The sequence below is a fragment of the Equus quagga genome, chromosome 11 (genome assembly GCF_021613505.1).
Source record: "Equus quagga isolate Etosha38 chromosome 11, UCLA_HA_Equagga_1.0, whole genome shotgun sequence".
Taxonomy (NCBI): Eukaryota; Metazoa; Chordata; class Mammalia; order Perissodactyla; family Equidae; genus Equus; species Equus quagga.
In genome coordinates, this window is record NC_060277.1 from 96,254,844 (window position 1) to 96,272,126 (window position 17,283).

At 55.9% G+C, this 17,283-nt stretch overlaps 1 protein-coding gene across 2 annotated transcripts; it reads left to right on the forward strand.

Moving 5' to 3' along the window:
* The first annotated feature begins 419 nt into the window (after positions 1–419).
* Positions 420–17,160, forward strand: CNTNAP1 (contactin associated protein 1). 2 transcript variants are annotated; one of them, XM_046674230.1, is made up of 26 exons: positions 420–691; positions 1,899–1,955; positions 2,504–2,655; positions 3,510–3,611; positions 3,723–3,916; positions 4,386–4,533; positions 4,619–4,822; positions 5,443–5,627; positions 6,197–6,340; positions 6,999–7,260; positions 7,742–7,891; positions 8,150–8,321; positions 8,798–8,904; positions 9,054–9,173; positions 9,543–9,746; positions 9,948–10,104; positions 10,190–10,317; positions 10,618–10,803; positions 11,305–11,526; positions 11,786–12,025; positions 13,154–13,507; positions 13,668–13,795; positions 14,244–14,337; positions 14,518–14,763; positions 14,872–14,919; positions 15,689–17,160. In XM_046674230.1, exons 1-26 carry the CDS (start codon positions 543–545, stop codon positions 15,985–15,987), a joined length of 4,452 nt encoding a protein of 1,483 aa, XP_046530186.1. In that variant the 5' UTR covers positions 420–542; the 3' UTR covers positions 15,988–17,160. The 2 variants fall into 2 exon arrangements, with proteins under 2 accessions (XP_046530186.1, XP_046530187.1); XM_046674231.1 differs by having other exon boundaries at positions 438–554; positions 15,689–17,159.
* The last annotated feature ends 123 nt before the right edge of the window (positions 17,161–17,283 follow it).

Genomic DNA, 17,283 nt, shown 5'->3' on the forward strand with positions numbered 1-17,283 from the left:
CCCCGGTCACCAGCAATGCCAGATCCTTGCGCTTGCTGGCAGGGCAGCTCCGCTCCCGGGCAGCCAGTAGGTCGGCCGTATCTAACAGCAGGGCGAGACTGTAAGGCAGCTGCAGCACTACGAAGGCCGCCACCAGGGCCACCACGACGCGCAGCGCTCGCCGGCGCTCAGGCCCCCTGGCGGCCAGCAGCGTGCGGCCCAGGAGGGCATAGCAGGCTGCCATGACGCTCAGCGGCAGCGCGAAGCCCAGGACCACCTGCGCCACGGCGCTCGCCCCCTTCACCGTCTGTGTGAGGCCCTCGGGGAAAACGAGTCGGCAGCGCCGCTGGCCTTCCCTCTGCCCGTCCTGGCTGAAAAGGAGAGCAGGCAGCGCCAGGAGCAGCGACAGCAGCCACACCATGACTGAGACCAAGTGTGCCCGGCCGGGTGTGGAGGGCCTCGGTCCAGCTGGGAGGGCCCGCGCGATGGCCACGTAGCGGTCAGCGCTGATACAGGCCAGGAAGAGGAAACCGGCGTGGAAGGAGGCCGAGTAGAGGCCAGAGATGGCACGGCAGGTGACACTTCCCAGACTCCAGCCCTGCAGAGCCCCGGCTGCGGCAAAGGGCAGGGTCAAGGCCAGCAGAAGGTCGGCCAGGGCCAGCTGGAGCAAGTGGGCAGAGGTGGGCGAGCGGGTAGCGCGTCGGGCTGCCAGGTGGGTGGCTAGGACCAAGCCATTGCCAGCCAGACCCAGCGCAGCCACCGTCAGGGAGACACTGGGTTGGAAGGCCCGACTGAAGGCCTGGACATCCGCCTTGTAGCAGAGTTCTGGCAACGGTTCAGCCGAGTATGCCTCCTCATCATCCCCAGAGTAGGGTCCCCAGGAGACCTGGGGAAGTCAAAATGAGAGGAAAGACCTTATGAGACATCTTCCCACACACCTCCTCCTCCCACACATGCCTTCCAAGCTGGGAGCTCCTGTGTGACCAGGTACATCGGTACACGGGGAAAAGACAAACTCTTCCTGACACACCCTCAACAGGCCTTGGCTTCCCTTGCACCCCTCCTGCCTTTACATCCAGTTTCCTGGGTGACCTTGAGCAAGCCACTGCTCTTTCTGGATCTCAGTTGCCTAATATGTAATGTCGAGATTAGAAATCCTGACAAGCCCCCCTAGCAAGATTGTTTGAAATAGGATTTTTTGAAATAAGGAAGATAATGCATGCAAAGCATCTGTGCTCTCCATAGGCCAAGCTTTTGAATTAATAAATTTTGGAGCCTCAGTATTTGCAGCGCCCTCTTCTGGAAGAACACCCACATGCAGGCTTTGCCTCAGACCTGATCCCTGGACTCCGTGCTTGATCTGGAGAGGGTTTCTGTCTCCTTTCTCATCTTCCCTCCCTACCGCACCTCTACTCCAGTACAGGTTCACTAAACTACTCGTGACAAGGGGGTCTCAAGGGTTGCAGTTCAGGTTTTCTGGGCTCGGTTGGAACCTTGGACCCCTAGGTTCAGCTCGCCCTTCTCTTCAGCTCCAGCCCCGGCCCAAAACCCCAGCCTCATTACCAGCGCTATCTATCTGGAGAACCCCTGGTCCCAGCTGGCTCCAGGCATCCTAGATAGTTCATAGCATGGCAAAGGCCTGTTGCCAGGTGGGGAAATCCCATCCCTTCACCTTCCCTCCCTCTCTGTAACCAGTCCCCCGCTGCCCTGCTCCCACCTGCTCTGCGGGTTCGGTCCCCATCTCTGGCTACACAGGTTTCTGAGGTATAACCACCAGGGAGAGAAGTTAAACAAGTGGGACAGGAAGGAAGGGGCGGGGAGAGGGGCCAAGAGGGCGGTGGGGATTAGGGTCTGTGGGCTCTCTTTACCTAACTTTCCCATTCCATTCCTTAAAAAATAATTTCTCTTTACCCTGACAGTGGAAAAAGAATGGGTTTTGGAATATCGCCATTTGCCAGCTACCTGTGTGATCTTGAGTAAGTTTTTTTTACCTCTCTGAGCCTCAGGTTTTTCATCTACAAAGCGGAGTAAGGTAAAAATGCTGAATTCACAGGCTTCTGAGAGTGCCTAGCACAGATGACTGGAGCATAATTTGCCTTTAGAAAAATATTAGATTCTTTCACTTACTCTTTTCCCCATCTCCAGACTAGCCCCCCCTCCCCCTCCCCTTTCTTGGATTTTTCAGGACCTCCTGGCCGGCCCCAGCCTCCCTTCCCCCATCCCTTCAGCCCCAGTCCCTGCCGGCCTCGGGTTATTCAGGGTATTTCCCGGTGGCTGGAGGCTCTCTACCCCCGCCCTTTCTCAGCAGGGCTGAGGCGCGCGCTTGCGCGGGGTCCGGGAAAGCGGCGCGTGCCAGGAGAGAGAGGCTGGGGAAGGGGGGAGGTGAGAGGAGAGAGGGTGGAAAGGAGAGGAGAGAACAGCAGAGAACCAGGAACGACAGAGAGAGAAAAGGGAGAAGGGTTGGGGGAGAGGGGGACAGAGGGAGGGGTGGGCAAGGAAGAGAGCCATCCGCTGCGAACCCCAGGAGGAGAGCTGGAAGCCGGAGCTGGAACTGGAGTCCTAGCCGGAGCCGGGCCCCGGGAGGAGGCCGCCGGACCCATCCGCCCTGCATGATGCGTCTCGCGCTCTTCTGCATCCTGCTTGCAGCGATCTCAGGAGCCTGGGGCTGGGGCTACTGTGAGTGCGGGACTCGGAGGCAGGCAGGGTTGGGCCCAGGAGTCCAAAGCCTGAAGGGCGGGTCCCGCACCGCATTGCGGCTGGGTGGTCGCGGGTTCCTTCCCGGTCCGCGCGCGCTCCCTCCCATCCTTTCCTGTCTCTCCCCCGCGCTCCGCAATGCAGCTCCGAGGATGGCGCGCGCACCACGGGCTGGGGCTGGGCTCGGAGTCGAGGATGGAGTCGGCTCAGGGGGAGATTTGGGACTGGGATCCAAGCGAGAGCTGGTGCCCGGGTTTGAGGGTTGGGGACAAGGGTGTTACTGGTGACCCGGGCTAGGGCTGGACTTTGGAGCTTGCCCAGGGTCTAGAGTTTGGGACTGGGGCTGGATTTTGTAGCTTGGATCCAAGCAGGAGTTGGTGACCCTGGTTGATGCTAAGGTTGGACATGGAGCTGGTGATGGTCCTAGGACAGGCTATGGTTGGGACCAAGCCCTGTATCTGGGGTTGGTGCAGGTCTGGGGATGCTGATGCGTGGGATTAACGCTAAGGCTCCGGCTGGATTGGTGTCTTGGGCTGACAAGTTCTGGAAGATGCTGAGGTTTGGGATTGTGTTTGGGGGAGTACTGAACCCACACTGGTATCTGGGCAGGAACCCAGCTAAGGAGGGTCTCGCCTGGGGTTCCCCCAGAAGCAGAAGGCAGTCTCCCTGAGTGTCCAGCCGTTGCTGCAGCCCAGGTTGAGTAGATGGCTTTAAGTTAGGGCTGAGTCTGCTGCATGGAGGCAGAGAAGGGGGCGCTCTGGCTGGTCAGTAGGCCTGGCCTTTGGAAGGACCTGGGAGGGGCCGCCCTGACCAACATGTCGGTTCCCCCAACCCAGACGGCTGTGACGAGGAGCTGGTCGGGCCTCTGTACGCACGCTCTCTGGGCGCCTCCTCCTACTACGGGCTCTTCACTACGCCTCGCTTTGCCAGGCTGCATGGTGAGCTCAGTGACGCCCTCCCCACCCCGCCCCGGCAGGTGGGGGCGGGGGGCTCTGGAGGGCTGGGGATAAAAAGAGAGCCAGTGGTGAAAGCCCTTGACCCTTCTATAGGCATAAGTGGATGGTCTCCCCGGATTGGGGACCCGAATCCCTGGCTCCAGATAGATTTAATGAAGAAGCACCGGATCCGTGCCGTGGCCACGCAGGGCTCCTTTAACTCGTGGGATTGGGTCACACGTTACATGCTGCTCTATGGTGACCGAGTGGACAGCTGGACGCCGTTCTACCAGCGAGGGCACAACGCGGTACTCCAGGCCTCTCCTCCGCACACGCACATACTTGGGGAGCCTCCTCAGCTCCCAGACCTGGGCTGGGCACTAGCTTGAGGGGAAGCGGAGGAGGTGGTTGTGAGGGCACAGATGAGGAACAGTGACTCCAGTCCGGGGACTCAGTCCAGAGGGACTGTCACAGCTCATCATGTGTGCAAGACACTCTGGATCACAGGGTTTAACATACTTCAGAGTAAAATCTGGTAGAGCTTCTTGAAGGAGGTGACATCTGAGTTGAGCTTTGAGGAAATAATAGGGTGGTGGGAGAGGACGCTCTGGGCGAGGGAAACTGTGTTTGCGAAAAGGCACGAAGGCAGGGGAAATCGAGGAGAGTTTGCTTTCCGGAAGTCGAGATTGGCTGGGTGTGACAACGATGGGCCGGGAGGCTGTGAAGAAGCCAAGCAGAGGGTGGGGACCTGGTCACTCCTCTCCCCTCCTCCCTCAGACCTTCTTCGGTAACGTGAACGAGTCGGCGGTGGTGCGCCACGACCTCCACTACCACTTCACCGCGCGCTACATCCGCATCGTGCCCTTGGCGTGGAACCCGCGCGGCAAGATCGGCCTGAGGCTCGGCCTCTACGGCTGCCCTTACAGTAAGGGTGCCGAGGTCGTGGCGGGGGGCCCGGGGAGACAAAGAGTCTCCTCGGCCCCCCCGCCCACCTACGGTCCTTCGCGCAGAGTCCGACGTGCTCTATTTCGACGGCGATGACGCCATCTCGTACCGCTTCCCGCGAGGGGTCAGCCGGAGCCTGTGGGACGTGTTCGCGTTCAGCTTCAAGACCGAAGAGAAGGACGGGCTCCTGCTGCACGCCGAGGGCGTCCAGGGCGACTACGTGACACTTGAGCTGCAGGGGGCGCAGTTGCTGCTGCACATGAGCCTGGGTGAGTTCAGCGACCCCCGTTGCGACCCTTGAGGCTCTCCTGCCGAGCCCCTCGCTGCACCTGCTCTGCGAAGCCGAGCCCACCTGATCATCCCCTTCCTTACTGTTTGGACCAAGCCGCCTTTTTCGTATAGAATTTGGTGCTAGTAAAACACTGAACTCCGAGTCAGGAGAACAGGATTCCAGTCTCAGCTCTACCACCTACCAGCGGTGTGACCCAGGACAAGGCACTTCCCCAGTCTGTTTCCTCATTGTAAAAACGTTATATATACATAGACATATAGTATACACACACACACACACACACACACAAAGAGGAGTTATTTTGTATCTCATTAGCTTTTTATAACTTCCACATGATGAAGTAGAAGCAGCGATCGTGCCCCAAGTTCTACTGATAGGAAAACAGGCTCTGAGAGGTTAAATGGCTTACTCTAAGGCACACACTCGCCAATGGCCACCGCTCCATCCCAGGCTCCAGGCGGTCCCATCCCACTCTCCCTGGCTGCCCTGGGCCCCATGCAGGCCCTCCTCTGCACTGCCCGCTGCTGTTCAGCCTGGGGGAGGGCTCGGCAGAGGTTCTCCAGGTTCGAGGTCTGACCCTGCTCACCCCACCCTCAGGCAGCAGCCCTATCCAGCCAAGGCCCGGTCACACGACCGTGAGCGCTGGAGGCGTCCTCAACGACCAGCACTGGCATTATGTGCGTGTGGACCGATTTGGCCGCCAAGCGAATCTCACCCTGGACGGCTACGTGCAGCGCTTCGTGCTCAATGGCGACTTCGAAAGACTGAACCTGGACACCGAGGTGAGCGGAGGGAGAAGCGCCGTTTGGTTGAGTGGGGGTGCTGGGTGGGTCGGTGGGTGACAGTACTTCTCTCTACCAGAGGTAAGACCTTACTTTCCTGTTCCTGAACGGCCTAGCAGCTCTTGGCAAACTTGTGGCTTACAGAAAGGTCTGGGTTTTTGTTGTTGTTGCTGTTAGCATGCAGATTCCTGGGCACCACCCCAGAACTACTGAGATAAGGTCTGGGAATCTGGATTTTGGAGATCAGGCAAGATGAGCAAATTGCCCCTTGGATCGCCCAACTCTGTGGAGTTGGTAAAGACTCTGGCCCCATCTGCAGATAAACAATCCCAGACAGATTAATTGACTTACCCAGGGGAATGCGGCCAATTTGTGGTGGAGTTAGGGCTAGAACCCAAGCTTCTGGAGGCCCAGAGAGCTTCCAGCTTTAAAACCGACTAGGGAAACGTGTGTTTCAAGTCTTTTATAAAGCCCTGCCTGGAGCTTGGGAAAGTGTATGGCGAGGGAGCGCAAGAAAGGCGTGCGCGCTCCCGCACCCAAGGAACCCCCTCCCCGCCCCTTGCCTGCAGATGTTCATCGGGGGTCTGGTGGGCGCCGCCCAGAAGAACCTTGCCTATCGCCATAACTTCCGCGGCTGCATGGAAAATGTAATCTTCAACCGAGTCAACATCGCGGACCTGGCCGTGCGGCGCCATTCGCGGATCACCTTCGAGGCTAGCAGGCCGGGGGAATCTGGGAGGATGGGGGTGAAAGCCGTTTGGAAAGCAAAGAGGTGGAGCGGGAAGAGATCTTGAGAATCAGATAAAAACCGAGGACCTCTCTCTCCCCAGCCAAGATGCTCAAGTAGGGGCACCACGACTCACAGGAGGTGCAAAGGCCACTCCCCCTACTCCCCCAGTTAATAAGCTGTGGTCCGGTCCAACCACCTCCTCAATTAATAGATGAGGAAAATCAAGTGCAGAGACTGGGAGAGGCTTGGCCAGGGGTCACGCAGTTGCGCAGCGGCTGAGTAGGGACTTGAACCCAGGGCTGTTTCGGTGTGCTCGCCCCACCCCAACTCAGGAGCGCGTAGTTAAGCGCTGCTGCCGGGAAGCCGGCGGTAAATGCCTCTCGACGCTGGAATGAAGGGAAGGAGGCAATCGCCCTGGAGACGGTGTAGATCGGCGATAGCGAGCGAATGGAGACCCCCTCCTCTGCTGGACGTGTTTCTGGGGGGTGGGAACAGTCAGGGTCGGAGGTCTTACACCCCCCTACACACATCGAGGGAGTGCCGTGACATGGGCCTTAGACCAGTATGAAAATTGAGTTCCCAGTAGAGGCCGGCGGTGCGGCGGCTCGAGGGTGCTGATGGATCCTCACTTTCGCCCCCAGGGTAAGGTGGCCTTCCGTTGCCTGGACCCGGTTCCCCACCCCATCAACTTCGGAGGTCCTCACAACTTCGTGCAAGTGCCTGGCTTCCCCCGCCGCGGCCGCCTCGCAGTCTCCTTTCGCTTCCGCACCTGGGATCTCACGGGGCTGCTACTTTTCTCCCGCCTGGGGGACGGGCTGGGCCACGTGGAGCTGATGCTCAGTGAAGGGCAGGTCAACGTGTCCATCGCGCAGACTGGCCGAAAGAAGCTTCAGTTCGCTGCTGGTGAGGGGTGGAGGGTGTGGGGAGGCACAAGGAGGCCAGAGAAGGGCAGAGGAGAGCCTCGGGGGTTGTAGGCCTGGACTGAAGCCTTTGCATACTGGAGAGGGTGACCGGGAGAAGGGAGCAGGGCAGGACGTCCCAGGGCTCTGGGAAAAGGTGGGAGTGGCTGGTGGCAGCTGTGGGGGCAGATCTGGGGCTAAGGGTGCTGGGAGAAGCAGGAGGCTGAGAGTCCTGGTATTCTCCAGTTCTAGGGGGTCTCTGGAGGTGTTTTTCACTTATGACTTTGCAGACTGCGTCAGCTGCTGGGGTTATGGATAGTGAAGAGAGACATTCAGAGAAGTCACCCTCAGTGATAAGCGTAATAATGGGGGGCACAGAGGCTGCTGTGGGGACACAGAGTGGCGTTGCTTCTTCCCCACTCAAGAACACTCTTCTCCTAGACTGTGGTGCTCCTCCACCCACACCATCTTCCTTTCCTGTCCAGGGTACCGCCTGAATAATGGCTTTTGGCATGAGGTGAATTTTGTGGCACAGGAAAACCATGCAGTCATCAGCATTGATGATGTGGAGGGGGCAGAGGTCAGGGTCTCATACCCACTGCTGATCCGTACAGGGACCTCATACTTCTTTGGGGGTAAGTGGGGGCCAACCTGGCCAGACCCCAGTCTCTGAGTGGGAAGGCCCCACCTCAGTCCACCCAGATGGGACTACCTGGAGAGTTTTGTAGGGATAGACCCCACCTTCCCCTCTGGGGCCTTGGGGACTGGAAGGTGACAGCAATTGTCTATTGGCCCTCTTCCTTCCTTCATGTCTGGCTCTCCCTTGGCATCTCCCTGGGGGAGGGTCGCTGGGGTCTCCCCTGGGGAGGGCCTCACAGGGGTGGTTGCTCCAGGTTGTCCCAAGCCAGCCAGTCGATCGGGCTGCCACTCCAACCAGACGGCGTTCCATGGCTGCATGGAGCTGCTCAAGGTGGATGGTCAACTGGTCAACCTGACTCTGGTGGAGGGCCGGCGGCTTGGATACTATGCTGAGGTCCTCTTTGACACATGTGGCATCACTGATAGGTATCCAGAAGCCCCTCTCCCTACAAGAGGTGACCCCTCCAAAGCCCTCTGCCATGGTCTCCCAATGGAGTGGCCTTTCTTGATAATCTCCCTTCTCCTGGTCCCAGCTCCTCAGTCTCCCACCTGGAGATGATTCCTCCTTGACCTCTCACCTCCTATTTCTTCCCTCAAAGTGACATATGCTCAGAATGGAAATGAAGCATCTGTTTTTGGTTCTAGAGAGCTTCCCCTTTTTTGGTGGTGCGGGGAGGGGGAGAATAAGACATTATTTGTTCTTTTAGGAAAGGGGGAACAGTAGCACTTGAGCCCTGAGGCCTGCCTATGCCCCAGCATTTAGGCTTATACGTGGCTAGTTAGGCGGGGTGTGTCTCCAGGGGTTCTGGCCCTCTCAGAAGTGCAGCTTGCAGGGATCAGACCCCACTCCACTCTCAATCTCCCAATAAGGCTCCTTCATTGGTGCTGACCCCCTTCCTTAGGTGCAGCCCTAACATGTGTGAGCACGATGGACGCTGCTACCAGTCTTGGGATGACTTCATCTGCTACTGTGAACTGACAGGCTACAAGGGGGAGACCTGCCACCAACGTAAGCCAGCTGGGGTATGGGGAAGGGTCAGGGACAGGGGAGGTCAGGAGAAGGTTGCTGGGGATCATGAGGCTGCTAGAGATGGTGGGGCTAGCTGTCCTAGCGCTCTGATCCCATAATTGTCTTTTCCCCACACCACCACCTACCAGCTTTGTATAAGGAATCCTGTGAGGCTTATCGGCTCAGTGGGAAAACTTCTGGAAACTTCACCATTGATCCAGATGGCAGTGGCCCCCTGAAGCCATTTGTAGTGTACTGTGATATCCGAGGTAAGTGGGTCTGAAGGGGTAAAGGGGCAGCTGACAAGGCTATGCGGAGGTGTGGGGGAAACAGGGAAGGACTGAAGGGTGCATAGGGGCCAGTAAGATTAAACTGCAGGGAGAGTAATGGGAGGGACAGAGGGGAAAGGGGACACTCAGGAATTTGTAATCTAGCCTTCCAGATAAATTCCAGCTTCCTGATCCATTCCAGCTGTCTCATCTCCAGCCTGCAATGCCGAGGGCCCAGAGCTGGGCTGGAATGGAGCTGCTGGCTACATTTATTGGCTCTGAGTTGCAGCAATGATGGTGGAGGTGCACAGGGAGATGGGTAGAGAATGCCCACCTCCAGCCAAAGTTCTGTCCCTTCCCCTCCCCCAGAGAACCGGGCATGGACAGTTGTACGGCATGACAGGCTGTGGACAACTCGGGTGACAGGTTCTAGCATGGAGCGGCCATTCCTGGGGGCCATCCAGTACTGGAATGCATCCTGGGAGGAAGTCAGTGCCCTGGCCAATGCTTCCCAGCACTGTGAACAGTGGATCGAGTTCTCCTGCTACAATTCCCGGCTGCTCAACACTGCGGGTTAGGGCTGGGGTTGAGGAGGACAAGGTGGAGAGCAGGAAGAGAGACCAGTGGGGGCCTGGGAGAAGGAAACCAGAGGGTTCAGCTGGAGCCCTGGGTGAGAGGATTCAAGCAAGGGTCTGGGCTGGTTGGATGGGAGCGAGAGTAGCCCAAAGGTTAATGGAGAGACGGGGCCTGGAAGTGCCTGCACCTCTCCCCCAGGAGGCTACCCCTACAGCTTCTGGATTGGCCGAAATGAGGAACAGCACTTCTACTGGGGAGGCTCGCAGCCTGGGATCCAGCGCTGTGCCTGTGGTCTGGACGGGAGCTGTGTGGACCCCGCCCTGCACTGTAACTGTGACGCCGACCAGCCCCAGTGGTAAGGGGGGCAAAGGGACAGGGCTTTCAGGATTCCAGGGGCAGCTGAATGGCGGGGGCTGAGCCACTGCATCTTGCCCCCACAGGAGAACCGACAAGGGACTGCTGACCTTTGTGGACCATTTGCCTGTCACTCAGGTGGTGGTGGGGGATACAAACCGCTCCACTTCTGAGGCCCAGTTCTTCCTGAGGCCTCTGCGCTGCTATGGTGATCGTGAGTAGCAGACCCTTATTGTGTGCCCTCCCAGGGTTGGCTCTCCAGTTTCCAAAATCTAGGTCACCTGACCCACTGGGGGTCTCTAGGACACACTGCCAGACCCCCAGCTCCTCTGTGATATGACCCCCATCCATGGGTTCCTCTGCACCGTATTCTCCTTCATTACACTCCTTTGTCTCCCTTTGGTTGTCCCTAGCTGTTCCCCTTTGCCCTACCTTCCCCCACCCCACCCTAGGTTCCCTTACTCCTCCACCCTCCAGCCTCCCTGACAAGGCCTTCCTCCATCTGGTTTTGTAGGAAATTCCTGGAACACCATCTCTTTCCACACTGGGGCTGCTCTACGCTTTCCCCCAATCCGTGCCAACCACAGCCTTGATGTCTCCTTCTACTTCAGGACCTCGGCTCCCTCAGGAGTCTTCCTAGAGAATATGGGGGGCCCTTACTGCCAGTGGCGACGACCTTACGTGCGGGTGGAACTCAACAGTGAGCAGGCAGACGTTGGGACATGGGGCAGATGAAGATCTCTGTGGGGGGCTATGGGATAGGTGGAGGCTGGGGTGAGACAAGGGTAGACGTCCTCTTGAGAGGTGGCATGAAAAGGGATTAGATGACCCTCGGTTGTCCGACAGACCCAGCTGTCTTGATAGCTGGCTTTGTGACCTTGGGCACCCACCTCGCCTCTCGGGCCTTAGGCCCCTTACTTGTGAATAAAGAAGCTGGACTCCTGAGGTGTCTCCCAGCTGACTAGCTATGCTTCTAACCTGAGAAATGGGGCTGGGAAGCTGGCTCCAGGGATCTGAGAATTTGGGAGAGATCAGGGGTATGAGGTTTTAAGCAGTTTCTGGGTTTTGTCCCAGGCTGTAGACAAATTGGAGGAACATTCAAGGAGCTCCACAGAGTGAAGAAGAGAGGTTGTAGTGGGTGAGGGATCTGTGAGGGATCGCAGAAGTATGAGTCCTCTCCCCTACACCCCACATTGTCCAGCATCCCGGGATGTGGTCTTCGCCTTCGATGTGGGGAATGGGGATGAGAACCTGACAGTACACTCAGATGACTTTGAATTCAACGATGATGAGTGGCACCTGGTCCGGGCTGAAATCAACGTGAAGCAGGCCCGGCTCCGTGTGGATCACCGGCCCTGGGTGCTGAGGCCTATGCCCCTGCAGACCTACATCTGGCTGGAGTATGACCAGCCCCTCTATGTTGGTGAGCAACAACCCAGAGGCAGGTCTGAAGCCTCCTTCACCTTTCTACCTCTCAAGGCCACTCTCCCTGTTCCCAGGAAGCCAATGTCTTAGGTCCCAATCTCCCCTGCTTCAAAGTGAGCCAAAGGCCCACCTTTCCTCTCCAGTCCCTGGCGTCTATTTCATTTTTCTAGCTCCCTTGGCTCCCTTCCCAACTCCAATACTTATTTATCTCTATCTCGGGCTCTACACCCATTTCTTGACATGCCCACCATTCCCAGGATCTGCGGAGCTTAAGAGGCGCCCCTTCGTGGGTTGCTTGAGGGCTATGCGTCTGAACGGAGTGACTCTGAACCTGGAAGGCCGTGCCAATGCCTCTGAGGGTACCTCACCCAACTGCACAGGCCGCTGCGCCCACCCCCGGTTCCCCTGTTTCCATGGAGGCCGCTGCGTGGAACGCTACAGCTACTACACATGTGACTGTGACCTCACGGCTTTTGATGGGCCTTATTGCAACCACGGTCAGTGCTGGTGGTTATGGGAGTTCAGGGAGCCATAGGGCATAAGGGGATTTAGGGAAAGAAAGAGGGTGTCAAGTCAGCACCAGGGAAAAGTAGAGTTGTCCCTGGGTTCCTGAGCTCTGAGCTGAGGCCATCAGGCAGTTGAAGATGCTGGGTGGCTCCCAAAGGCATAAAGTGGGGCAAGAAAGTGATGATATAGCTAGCTGGCACTAAAAGAACTCAAAAGCAACAAAAAAATAACTTCCCCATCTTCCCACTATCATCAACGTAACACAGGTGACCCCCTTGCAAGCATATCACTTCAGGCTGCACGATGCCCTCCTATGCCATTTCCTATTTGACAATCACTGACAACCTGGTTCTTGGTTAAGGTGAGCCTTGACATTCACCATAGCAAGATTCTGCACGTATACCCAGACCACATCCTCCCTAAGGCTGGTCTAGTAGAATGCGTGAACAGGTAGGTTACTGGAGGGAGAAGTGTGGTGGAGTAGAGAGAGACAGGGACTTAGGGACAAATAGAAGACCTCTGGTCTTGGTTAGGAAGTGTAAGTAGTGGCGAGTGTACTGGATGGAGTCATGACATCTCCATTCTAATCGTGACTCTCCACTTATTGTGTATCTTTAGGCAAATCCCTGTTTTTTTCTTTTAAAGGTATACTTTCTTTTCTTTTTCTTTTTTGGTGAGGAAGATTGGCCCTGAGCTAACATCTGTTGCCAATCTTCCTTTCTTTTCCCCCTTCCCCAAAACCCCAGTACATAGTTGTATATCCTAGCTTTAAGTCCTTCTAGTTCTTCTGTGTGGGAGACCGCCACAGAATGGCCTGATGAGCCACCGCTGTGTAGGTCCGCACCCAGGATCCAAAGTGGCAAATCCTGGGCCACTGAAGTGGAGCACACAAACTTAACCACTCAGCTACAGGGCCAGCCCCCAAGATGATCTTTTACATTTCTCAAGGTTTTAAGATTCCATTCTGTGCCAGGGGCTCAAGGAGACCTAAAAGTGAATGGGGGTGTGTTGTGGTGGTGGCAGAAACTGAGGTCAAGTCCCAGACGGTACGTGTGGATGACACATACAACATCTGAATTTGGGAAAGGGGGTCCTGACCTCACCATCTCTGCCTTCAGATATTGGTGGCTTCTTTGAGCCCGGCACCTGGATGCGCTATAATCTACAGTCAGCGCTGCGCTCCGCAGCACGGGAGTTCTCCCACATGCTGAGCCGGCCAGTGCCAGGCTATGAGCCTGGCTATATCCCTGGCTATGACACTCCTGGCTATGTACCTGGCTACCACGGCCCTGGGTACCGTCTGCCTGACTACCCCCAGCCTGGCCGGCCTGTACCCGGTTACCGTGGGCCTGTCTACAATGTCACTGGAGAGGAGGTGTCCTTCAGCTTCAGCACCAGCTCCGCCCCCGCTGTCCTGCTCTATGTCAGCTCCTTTGTGCGTGACTACATGGCCGTGCTCATCAAGGAAGATGGTAAGCTTCCTATAGGCTCTCTCCCTCAACTCTAGCTTCCTCTAGGGCACCCTTCATTCTTATAACTATTGATTCACTGACACAAGCACCCAAGCACTCCTAGAAGATGGGGATTGTGGGAGCTGAAAGGAGACTCCCTCTTCTCCTCCCCACCCCACAGGGACCCTGCAGCTGCGATATCAGCTGGGCACCAGTCCCTACGTGTACCAACTAACTACCCGACCAGTTACTGATGGCCAGCCCCACAGCGTCAACATCACCCGGGTCTACCGCAACCTCTTCATCCAGGTGTGTGTAGAGGGAGGTGGACCAGTTTGGATCATAACCTCATGATCTAGGTTGTGGCGTCCAGGAAAATGTCAAATATTTAGTACAAATGTACAGCACATTCCAATTTACAGAGGATTTTCACGTGTATCATCTCATGTGACCCTCACAACTGCTCTGTGAGGTAGTTCAGGTAGGCAGGGTTCTTATTATCTCCATTTTACAAATCAGTAAATAGGCTTAGAAAGTAAAGTGCTTTTCCCAAAGTCAAACCACTATTAAGCTGCAAAAACAGGGCTCGAAACCAGGTGGTTGGGTTTTTAATACCAAATCCTACATCTGGGCCCAGGGGTTGCCCAGCTAGGACTGAGCTAGGACTCACCCAGTTTGGACAGACAGGAGTTCCTGCATGGTCTCGGCTACATCTGCCTCTGGTTCTGCCTCCCTCATTGCCTTTCCCTTCCGTCAGGTGGACTACTTCCCACTGACAGAACAGAAGTTCTCACTGTTGGTGGACAGCCAGCTGGACTCACCCAAGGCCTTGTATCTAGGGCGTGTTATGGGTAAGCTGTGGGTGAGAATGCGGTTTGTGGGTGAAGTCCCTGGAGCCTAGAAGAGAGTGAAGCACCTGGGAATGGCAGTGAAGGTGGTGATAAAGATGAGTGGGAAACCTATGGATGGTGAGGGGGGCAGGGCTATTGGTGATCTAAGCCCCTTTCTTTCTGGGCCTGCCTCTCCCTCAGAGACGGGAGTAATTGACCCGGAGATCCAGCGCTATAACACACCAGGTTTCTCGGGCTGCTTGTCTGGTGTTCGATTCAACAATGTGGCTCCCCTCAAGACCCACTTCCGAACCCCTCGACCCATGACCGCTGAGCTAGCTGAGGCCCTTCGAGTTCAGGGAGAACTGTCTGAATCTAACTGCGGAGCCATGCCACGTCTTTTCTCAGAGGTGCCCCCTGAGCTGGATCCCTGGTATCTGCCCCCAGGTACATCCCTGGCACACAGCAGGGGGAGGAGAGGGAGGGACGACAGGGAAGGGAAATAATTGTTAATATGGAGCAGGCTTCTCCTAACTGGTGCTTTCTCCTCTTCAGACTTCCCATACTACCATGATGATGGATGGGTTGCCATACTTTTAGGCTGTGAGTAGCACAATCACTACCCTGACCTCCCAATTCTACCCTCTGACTGTCAGCGTTCCCTCCCTGCCCTGTATGCCCAGGGCTAAGGGGTGACAAGGGCACTAGGTGCATGATGGTGCAAAGAAGGATGAGATAGGCTATGCTGAATATATAATTGGCCAGGAGATGTTTTTTATTTATTTACTTATTGATTGATTTTTTTGAGGAAGATTAGCCCTGAGCTAAATGCTGCCAATCCTCCTCTTTTCGCTCAGGAAGACTGGCCCTGAGCTAACATCCATGCCCATCTTCCTCTACTTTATATGTGGGACGCCTACCACAGCATGGCTTGCCAAGTGGTGCCATGTCTGCACCCGGGACCCGAACAAGTGAACCCCAGGCTGCCCAAGCGGAACATGGGAACTTAACAGCTGCGCTACCGGGCTGGCCCCTGGCCTGGAGATCTTTAAATGTTTGAGGATACTACAGACTTTTAATTGAAATGAAATATTCAAATGGGGTAATAGCTAAGGGATGAGGAAATGGGGGTGTAGTAACATAAACAAAGATGAGAAATTGGGGTAACTACCAGGGATGTGGAAAGAGAATATTAGAAACAGAAGATGGCAGGGGATAAGCCAGGAATTCAGAGCTACCGGACACTAGGAATAGCCTAATGTGGTCCTACAGCTGTCACTGTCATACGTACATGGCCAAAAGCATACATGTGTGTCTGTATATAGGTGGAACCTCAAAGATCTCCCCTGAACTGTTCCTTTTTCCTTTTCAGTTTTGGTGGCCTTCCTGCTGCTGGGGCTGGTGGGAATGTTGGTGCTTTTCTATCTGCAAAATCATCGCTACAAGGGCTCCTACCACACCAATGAGCCCAAGGCCACCCACGATTACCACCCTGGCAGCAAACATCCCCTACCTACTTCAGGCTCTGCCCAGGCCCCAGCCCCTACCCCAGCTTCCACCCAAGTTCCAGCCCCAGCCCCAGCCCCAACCCCAGCCCCAGCCTCAGCCCCAGCCCCTGGCCCCCGGGACCAAAATCTACCCCAGATCCTGGAGGAGTCCAGGTCTGAATGAATCAGGAGAAGGGCTTCAGGGACCAAGTCCATCTCCTCTGTATTCCCCAATTCCTTCCTCTCCCCTGCCCTGTCAGAGACATTTGGCTCCTCTTAGTTGGTTCTGCTCATCCCGAGGATGCCCCTCCTGCCAAGTTTGGTGGGCAGAGCTACAGATGGGACCAAAGGGAGTGGCTGAGCCTCACTGCCTAAACCAATGCCCTGCCCATTCCTGTTTCTCCAGGCTCCTGCTTGTTTGCCTGCCCCAAAGGAGAAGCCTCACCGTGTTGAGAGGCCCTTCCTGCCATCCCTGTCCCAGCTGCTGCCAGGGATTAACAACAGAGTGCAGGGAGATTAACTGCCTCCCTTCAAATATTCAATCTCAGCAGGGACAGATGTGTGGGATTGCAGGGATGCACAGGGTATGGGGGGAGGAGGCTGCTAAATCGTATCCCCCAGCCTCCCCCCTGCCCTGCAGAATGTCTTCCATCTGCTTCCACTCATTTGAGGGTTAGGGAGGGCTTCATTGCTCTCCCCGACGCCCTTTTTTTGTTTTTTACAGAGACCGAGAGGCCTCAGTTTAGCACCTTAGTACCTCCACTGCTTCACACGCTTTAGCCAAAGCCATAAAAAACTTGCAATGTAGAGAATAATGCAGACACACTGACTAGCCAGCCCTCTACTCTTCCTTCCTCTTCCAAGAAATGCAATAGCCTTGGTGCCTGTCCAAAGGCTTAGCCCCCTCTCCAATGCATGAGGAGCCCTCTTTCCTCCGCTCAGAGATGCTGCTTCATTTGCCCAGGAGGTCATATTCTTTATATATATTTTTTGTTGCAAAGTCTCTCTCTAGAGAAACTCTATATATTACTCTAATTTTTTAATTATCTGTTTATATATAAAAGAAAAAAACCAATCGACTGTCCTGTCCTGTGCTGTGCCCATGGTCTGTAGTTTGCTTCTCCTGTGTTGGAAGTCTCATGAGGCCTGCTGGTCACTCACCCAGCCTGATGCAGCCTCCACTCTGAAGCTGTGCTCTCAGCCTCAGAGCCGTTCTAATAAAGCAGAGAGGCAGAGCCCGTCTGTGTGTGGTAGCTGGCGTCGTGGTTAGGGGCTAAGTGGGATGATTTTAAGGGAACTAATCTGAGGGCTTTGGAATTTCTACAGGGAGCCCTCAGAATCCTTGCATCACGTACCAGGAGCCTGACTGGCTCTTGCCAACCCCCTCAGTTCCCCCAACCCCAGATCTCAATGGACAAGTGGGGATCAGAATGCTAAAGCTTCAGTCCGAGCTGCCCCTGTACCACCATCCATGGATCCT

What these genes read in the sequence shown, in the direction of transcription:
- CNTNAP1 (XM_046674230.1), top strand. Translation starts at nt 543, where the DNA reads ATGGCACGGCAGGTGACACTTCCCAGACTCCAGCCCTGCAGAGCCCCG. An exon ending in CCTCTACGGCTGCCCTTACA is followed by an intron (nt 4,534 to 4,618) that starts GTAAGGGTGCCG and finishes TCCTTCGCGCAG; the next exon opens with AGTCCGACGTGCTCTATTTC. An exon ending in TCCCTGGTATCTGCCCCCAG is followed by an intron (nt 14,764 to 14,871) that starts GTACATCCCTGG and finishes TCTCCTCTTCAG; the next exon opens with ACTTCCCATACTACCATGAT.